This window comes from Papilio polytes, unplaced genomic scaffold, assembly GCF_000836215.1.
Source record: "Papilio polytes unplaced genomic scaffold, Ppol_1.0 DF823691.1, whole genome shotgun sequence".
Taxonomy (NCBI): Eukaryota; Metazoa; Arthropoda; class Insecta; order Lepidoptera; family Papilionidae; genus Papilio; species Papilio polytes.
In genome coordinates, this window is record NW_013525513.1 from 4,032,429 (window position 1) to 4,040,581 (window position 8,153).

General features: G+C 31.5%; 1 protein-coding gene and 1 long non-coding RNA gene across 5 annotated transcripts; both read right to left on the bottom strand.

The window, feature by feature from the left end:
- Positions 1-959: 959 nt before the first annotated feature.
- LOC106104160 lies at positions 960-4,158 on the bottom strand. 4 transcript variants are annotated; one of them, XR_001225653.1, is made up of 8 exons: positions 3,986-4,158; positions 3,568-3,738; positions 2,727-2,877; positions 2,582-2,659; positions 2,321-2,509; positions 1,817-1,978; positions 1,512-1,668; positions 960-1,121 (listed from the first exon to the last, which is right to left on the bottom strand). It is a non-coding gene; the product is annotated as an uncharacterized LOC106104160 (long non-coding RNA). The 4 variants fall into 4 exon arrangements; XR_001225654.1 differs by lacking the exon at positions 2,727-2,877 and adding an exon at positions 2,925-3,001; XR_001225655.1 differs by lacking the exons at positions 2,321-2,509; positions 2,727-2,877 and adding an exon at positions 2,925-3,001 and having other exon boundaries at positions 3,986-4,157.
- Positions 4,159-4,632: 474 nt separating this feature from the next.
- LOC106104164 lies at positions 4,633-6,589 on the bottom strand. Its single transcript, XM_013284115.1, has 5 exons — positions 6,424-6,589; positions 5,851-5,970; positions 5,301-5,516; positions 5,037-5,193; positions 4,633-4,958 (listed from the first exon to the last, which is right to left on the bottom strand). Exons 1-5 carry the CDS (start codon positions 6,520-6,522, stop codon positions 4,903-4,905), a joined length of 648 nt encoding a protein of 215 aa, XP_013139569.1. The 5' UTR covers positions 6,523-6,589; the 3' UTR covers positions 4,633-4,902.
- Positions 6,590-8,153: the final 1,564 nt, after the last annotated feature.

Consider the following 8,153-nt stretch of genomic DNA (forward strand, 5'->3'; position numbering starts at 1 on the left):
TAATTTCAATGAATGAAAAACTATGTAAATGTAAATCTTATCTCTTCAGGAATCAACGATAAAGCGATAAACAGAAATGAAATAAATTAAAATCCAATTAAAACTGATTAGATATAAAATCTAAATTTCGAATAGATGAAGCGTTGATAAAATACTTGAGCGCATTATATTTATCACAGCAGGAATTTATCTTATCTTTAAGCTTTATCTAAATTTAACCTGTCTATTATGAAAATCTATAAAAGATTTTAAATACATTATTACAAATAACATGTTTTGTATTAAATTTAGCTTCGACAAGAAAGACTTAATTAAAATAATCATTTTTTATTTGGATTTTGCTTAATGTAGTTTACATTTGGTTTTAGCATGTTAATCCTTAGTTTGCTATTACCCACTACAGGAGACTCAAAGAAGGAACCCTATTTTTAATTATTTTTTACAAGTTCCTTAACTTAAAAAACATTTTATTCATAAAAAAATCCAAAAACATATATCTTTATTTTCTATTCAAACTAAAGGTTAAAATCGATTGCAAATTTCCTATACGTATTAAAGGGGAAAATGTTAGGGTGTGTATCTTCATTTTATTCAAATGATGTTACAGTTTTACGAGATCGACGCGGTGGGTCGCCCATGCGGCGGTAATTAAAACCTTCCCGGAGTGACATTTACGCTGATGCGTGGATTCAGGCTTAATGAGCGAGGGCGGGAGCTTTGACCGAAACTTCGGGACCCCCTTAATTAACATTTTCCACGCAGCCTCTCGTCTCACTATGTACATAAAGATATATAACTCCAATCACCACTTAAATTCAGAGTAATTAAGTTGTATATCATATGAAATGTGAATAGGAATTTGATTCTCAGAAAACTATTTAAAGTGCGACTCTGAATCATTAATGTATTGAGGCTTTAGACTTCGTTTTAAGGACATAAATAAAATCAAATTATTATATCAAATTTAAACATTTATTTTTGGATAGGATTAAGATATAATTATAAAGCACACACATATCTTCTTCATAAGTTAAAGTTTAAAAAATACACTTCAGGAATAATTGTTGGCATTTACATGATATGTCTGTAACTCTTCACGACTGTTAGAAAATGAAACCATACTGAAACAGAGAATAAAATTAATTATTAAGATTAATAACGCATTGTACAATCGAGGAATCTGGCAGTGCCCCACGTTGAAAACTACAGTTGCTTGAATATCTTGTACACATTGAGTGGATGACGCGGAACAACCAATGGTCTGCAGCTTTTAAATAAGGATAGCCGAAAAAAGGCATTTGTTTTTGGCATTTTGTTTTTTATTGTTATTCCATAATTTACACAACTCACTGCTACTTAATTAGTTTTTTGTATGAAACTGTGAGTCTGATTGCAATGATAAGGAATTTTCCGAATGTGGAATACAGCGAAGAGCCCTAATTGTACTTGTTTCTAAAATTATTTAATATAGACAAAGGCACAGACATTTATGAATAATATATTTCACTTACTTATGAAACTGATAGCCTGATGCACTATACGTACGTCGAAAAAACTGCAGCAAGAAAATAATAAGCCCACGATAAGGGCAGTTATAATATATGCAACACGGACTGTCAGAGAAAATAATATCGCGAACATAAACCACGTTGCAGTTTCTTTTATACCCTAAAACAAAAAAATCTAATAACACAGTTACACTGTAAACATGACAATTTGATTCCATTAAGCGTAAAATCAATGAAAGCCAGCTTAAAACGCTGACATGATCGACAAATAACAAGAATAGCTAGTAATCTTGTTATAAAATACTTACCCGTACAACACCATACAGAAATATTATGCTTGTTGCCAACATAGCAATATTGGAGATAAAACACACAATAGTGATTATACTTTTGAGAAGAATTACGATACTGTTGGCACTGTCAGGGCATATTGGATACATTGTAACCATTCCGATGTCTGTGCAGTCAAGCTGTAACCAGATAACTAGTTGACATCACCAGCTAACAATACTTCTTTACTGAGGAATTCAGAGCCTATCCTAAGCTATACTAGTTAATGTTCAATATTAACAAGGAAGGATATTTGTACCCATAAAAAATAATATTACTATTTTTAATGGAAATGCGTTTTATAACTTTTTATTATAGGTTACGTTTCATCGGTGTTATTTTAATATCGTTTTTTAGTTAGAGTTTTTAATAGGTTAGTGCACTTATTGTAGTTAGTAAAAAAAAGAGAAAAGTGGGACGTGCATGGGGTGTATTGTAATGATAAAATTCTTCTTAAACCTAAACGATGTAAAGTTACTTACGATTCCATATATAGCTATTAATATACATCCTATTTTCAAATCAACACAAAAACAGCAGTATTTCACGGAGGAAATGTACGAAAAATCAGCCATTTCGATTTTAACTTTTAACTTATCGTAAACATACAATGACAGATATCAACGTAAAAAACAGACGTTTAAACAGAAGAAAAAAATACCACAGAAAACCTAAAAAGAATGTAGAATAATTTTAAATGAAAATATACGTATCTTTTACTTAAAAGTATTTAAAAATCTTACGTTTTAAATTTTTGATATCATTTCATTTATAAATTTCCTTTCTGTATGCATTTATCACTATTTCAAAGTAAAACCAACCTGAAAAAAACATTTAATGTAACAATATATATCTCTATTTTCATTAATTTAAAAGAAAGTTTATTACCTATACAGATAATAAATAGATTAGTTGTTGTGGCGATATTTGTGCACATAATTCTCTCCGATTGCACCACTACAAGTATTGTGTAGGGAACCAAGGATATAAGTGATGTTACCAAGAACAATTGAAACAGGATGACTGAAAGCGGATGTTTCTAGAATGTAAACAAATATATTAGGAATTTACATATAGACCACTTACCTGTGTAAATGTGAATGCTTAAGAGATATTTGACTTCTTATATTACAGAAGAATAATCAAATATTTCACGTCTGTCTCTGAAGTAGGAGTAGGACATTTTAGTAGACATAGATAGAAATCAAGGCTTTTTAATATAAAAGGCAAATCGGTTTGTTCAAACAATCTTGCATGTTAAATTATAAATGCAAAAGTTTAGATGTAAAGATGGGTGTTTCTTAGAGTTTGTACCCTAAACGCCTGAACAGATCTCGATGAAATTTAGCATAGATGTAGAGGATAATCTGGAAAAACACATAGGCTACTTTTTATCCCGGGAAAAGTTACGGTTCCCGTGGGATTCATTAATTTAGTTTATTAATGTTTATTCGATCATTCTGCAACAGTTCAACATATCTTATTGAAATATGGTACAGATATAAAACAAAGTCTAAAGTACACATGGAGTAAGGTTCATCCAAGAGAAACGTCCGGTCCCAGAGGGATACGTAGCTTTTTGTTAGCGAGCGAAAGATAGAAGCTTTCTAAAATCAAGTTAACTATCTTACTTAACTTAAAAGTACTCAAATCAATCTTTTATTAAAAATACTTTTTTCATCAGTTGATAATTGCTATAAAATTATACAAATAATAAAAAGTTACTTACAAAAAAGAAAATATTCAACATAAATATAAAGCAGCTTATCATTAGACCCAACACGAGTATGAAAAGAGAGGCTTTCATTATTTTCAAGGTCTCTGTGAGATTTGTATGTGGAGCGTATAAGTTTGAGCATGATGGGTTTGTAATCTCGTTTATTATCACTATACATGAAAGCTGAAAAAAAAAAACTATTATTGATTTCTTCCATTATGTCAAACTCACCCACAAACCAAATGTCTTCACAGTTAGGTTCATTATCATCAACTTCCTCCTTATCCAACTCCTGTAGTGTCGGCGCAAAAGGTTTTTGACTTCCAAATAACTCTATCATGTCACCTTTCACGCAATCTATCCATCTCTTTCTATCTCTATCTCTACCGGTGTACCCTTCCAATTAGGTTATCTGGACTAAAATACTTACCATTGTCAAAACAATAACTAAAAGTGCTGCAAGTTTCATATTTTGTCTACAACAACAACAAGATTTTATACCATACAGTATGTTTCCCATTATTGTAACTAAAATTGATAATTTCAACAATCCTAGTAAAATGAATAATCAATAAAAATACACTAAACTGATAAACATTGTTACAAAAGAATATACTTTTTTATGGTTAAAACATCTTTCAAACATATAATTTATCGTATATTATATCGAAATAATATTTCAAAGTGACATTTGACAGGTGTATGTTGACGTGTGATAACGATGCGTTCACAATAATTATAATCTGAACGAGAAACATCGTATACGCTACATACTCAACTCTTTTAAGGTAATGTCCCCACTGATATTGGCTTAATTAGTTTTTGTAAAATATAAATATGTAGATAGAATTTCTAAAATTATCAATTGAGTTTCTCTTACTTAAAAATAAACGATGAAAACTCGAATTTGGGAGTTATTAATAGTTTTAAATAAAAGCCAACGACCCTATTAAAATACTTTATTTATAAGTCAACATATCAGCAACATACAAAACAGAATCCAATAGTACATTTTAATTACAATAAAAACAACGTATACGAAAATGTTATTAAGCATAATATCTTTATGGACTACAATAAAACCTGTAAAACACTAATAAATAGCATTAAGTCATCTGATCTAGTGTCCAGATCAATAGTGTTTAATGATATGCAGGAGTCTTAAAAAGATAAATATAAACACCAGTAGGTTTAAGAGTACTTTTTAATACAAAACATTTAACTGTACAGTTAAAAAATTAGATACAGCCTTAACTCTGACAAAGAGTAGAAAGTGTTTAATACATAGATCAGGTCACGTTTTGTACATTTTCTACTATTTCAATGTTCTTAAAAATATTTCAATTTTCAGTTTGGTTGTTTTTTCTCAAACGATAGTATCACTACTATAAAATAAGACCACACTGAAAAAAGCAGAGTTAAACACTTAAAAAATCTTTATTGGTAAAAAAACCTACTTAACTTATCATAAATAAACTTACCGATTGTATCGATTATTGTGAAAACGAACTCCAAAATAGGAAAGCCGGTCCCGACGGAAATACACACGTATATGTAAAACATTCCATAGAGAAATGCTAGCACCGTTGTTGCAATTGTAGTATAAATAAACCATTTTAATGTTCGCTTATTCATTTGCTGAAAAAAAAACAATGTTTCAATATTTGTAAATTAATAACTTGTTCCAATAAATCCAATTCACATTAATAATGTGACACTATTTAATGACATAGAATAAAAATTACCCGAAATATTTTAATGAGAAAAACAATACAGGTTATCAAAAAGACCAGATCACACATAAATACAATCAAACCAAAGTATTTCAATGTTTGAACGAGACCGGGATTGTAAGGCTTTGTTGAGTTCGGACTAAGTGCGGTAAAACTGCGTAAATAGGTTGTGTTCATATTAAAGATTGATCTCTCTAGACCTGCGTTTGGACTCAAACCAAAACTAAGCTGAAACAAAAAAAAATCAATTTAAATAATACAATTTATTTTGCTTAATCTTTCTTATTACATTTTTTAAAGTACTTAAAAAAATAACGTGAACAAGATAAAAAAAAGAATTATCAAAATCCGTCGACTAGCGGCTGAGTTATGCCGTAAAACGCATAAAAAAACGTACAGACGAATTGGTACCTCCTTCTTTTGGGAAGTCGGTCAAAAAGAAAGCTTTATTACTAAGTGAGTAATCGTATAAGCTTTGATTTATCATTACGCACCGAAGACGTCGGGAGAATTTATAAAGTACAGCTTATCTAATTCGACTGGAGGTATGAGGATAACTTACAACATAATGAAAGTTAATATCGACTACATCAGGTTTCTGTGAGCAGGTGGTCATCACACATGTCATACGGATAAGGTAAGTGTGTCGCACAAGCGCCCATGTTACAGCGGGACATGTCACCTAGGAAATAATATCATGTTTAAAGTATTTTACAGTAAATAGTTGAGTAAAACAGTCACGTATAAATTTGTACACAATTCAAATTAAAATGTAAACGACAGACTTCTTTTAATCTTATTCGACTTGAACTTGTGTGAAAATGAGAATGAAAATTTAGAAAGTTATATATTCATAAATTACTAGCTTTCGCCTATGTGTTCCCCAAACCTCTTAGGTCATCTACATCTATGCCGAATTTCTTTGAGGTTTATCCAGCACTTCGGGCTACAAACTCTAACAAATATCCACCCATATAAACGTTCGCATTTATTCATTTAGTAAGAAGTAAGATTGCTACAATTTTTATTCCTGTGCGTCTTGACAGAAACATGGATCTAAAAATTCCATTTCCTGTACTGTAGTGAATATATTTTGTTGTGTATGGATAATAATAAGTATTCTTTTTATATTTACAATTCCAAGAACTGCAATAATGATGACTGCGCTTCTCAAATTTGGTACACAGATACAGAATGATGTAACCACTGGGATTCTGCTATTCGTTTCGGTCATAATTTAAATTCATAAAAATTGTGGTAAAAATTCGATCCAATCCATGTCATTCTGACATTATGTCATAGATAAAGTTAGGAAGTTTCTTCTTGGTTTCTTCTACAGATTAATAATAACATAACAATAACACACTTTTTAAAAGCCTATGTACTCTTCCAGGCTATCTATGTCTATACCAAAGCCGTTCAGCCATTTGGGTACAAACTCTAGTAAACATCCATCCATTCATCTAAACTTTCGCATTTATAATATTAGTATGATTACTATTTTCATGTAAATCCTTCTGTTATTTTTAAAAGTCGTATCTATTTATTTTATTGCAATATTTTTTCAATATATTCATAGAAAAAGAATGGTAGGCGTAAACAAAATAGTAATTTAACTTAGGATTCCATCGTAATACTGGGCTTAGTTTAAGCGCCGAAAACCGGGGATTTGAGCATTATTGCGTACTGCGCGGGACTTGGGCGGGGCAGGGAGTGCGGGGCCGGGGAGAGGGACTCTTAACAAGATTACACTGAGATAAAAGTGCCTGGGTAATGGCGCCAGAGTAAGCCAGCCCCGGGCTGCGCTCTAAAACAAAATTAAAATTGGAAAGCTCTGGTTTTTGGACAATGTCGGGTTTGAATTGAATGTTTTAAAAGATATAAGTTTTGTCGACTAGGCAAGGTTCTGTGTTATTCTAAAAAGTACAGTATCTTGGGTTATTATAAAAAGAAAACTAAAATTCGAACTTCGACAAAAACGTATTTGAATAAAACTGCTTATACTCACAAATGCGCGAATAATTTATTAACCAAGAAAAAAATAACTTAAAAAAGAGATTGTATCGATCGATATGGGCGGGCAGGGCTTGTTTCAAATTCAATTCGCAGAGTGGGAGGAACAATAAAACTTGATCCACCGGTATATCTCCGCTCCGCATCACCTGCGGCCCTCTACGTGGAGCGAATGCTTAAATTCTTGTATTAGCAAGTATATAACGCAGCTGTACCGTATACTATTTACTTGCAAGCACCCTTTAAAAATGTACCTATATTCTTCATACTATAAAGCATATATGTAGAAAACCAATGTACCATGTATCTTTTTTTTTAGATAATATATTAACGATTAAATTGAGTTACTTTTACTAGTGTCCTTGATTTTATTATTAAAAGTTCACAAGTTAACAAGTTCACTGAAAGTTCTTAAATTTTAATATTCTTTTAGTTAATTTCTATTCTGTAAATACCTTTAAATTAAATGTACGACACATTATATCAAATATGTCTATAAATTGAACCTCAACTTCTCTTATCAGAAGAAACGAAATGTCATTTTTCTTGTCCATGGGATAAAGTAAGACACGTCAATATGTATTTCCACGAGTAATTCCAGGAACACCCGCGCTCCGGCAACGTGTCTACTGAGAAACGTCAAAATATTTCACACAGAGACCTTTGTAAACATAGGAGGCGGCCGCAACAATGATATATCTCTATTTTTTACGTCAACTCTCGTGACACATGGCAAAAACGCGCCCAGGTCCAACTCACGAATCCGCAATATAGGCCCCGCGATAAATCTTCAAAGATTCCACTTTTATTTATTAAGTTGTGTTCTGTTTTTACGACGCACCGCCGCGGGGG

Bases quoted from the DNA above. Each gene is read 5' to 3' on its own strand.
- LOC106104164 (XM_013284115.1), bottom strand. From the start codon at position 6,522: ATGACCGAAACGAATAGCAGAATCCCAGTGGTTACATCATTCTGTATC. The intron at 5,517-5,850 runs GTAAGTTATCCT...TTTTTGTTTCAG, and splicing joins ATATTAACTTTCATTATGTT to CTTAGTTTTGGTTTGAGTCC. The intron at 4,959-5,036 runs GTAAGTTTATTT...TGCTTTTTTCAG, and splicing joins CACAATAATCGATACAATCG to TGTGGTCTTATTTTATAGTA.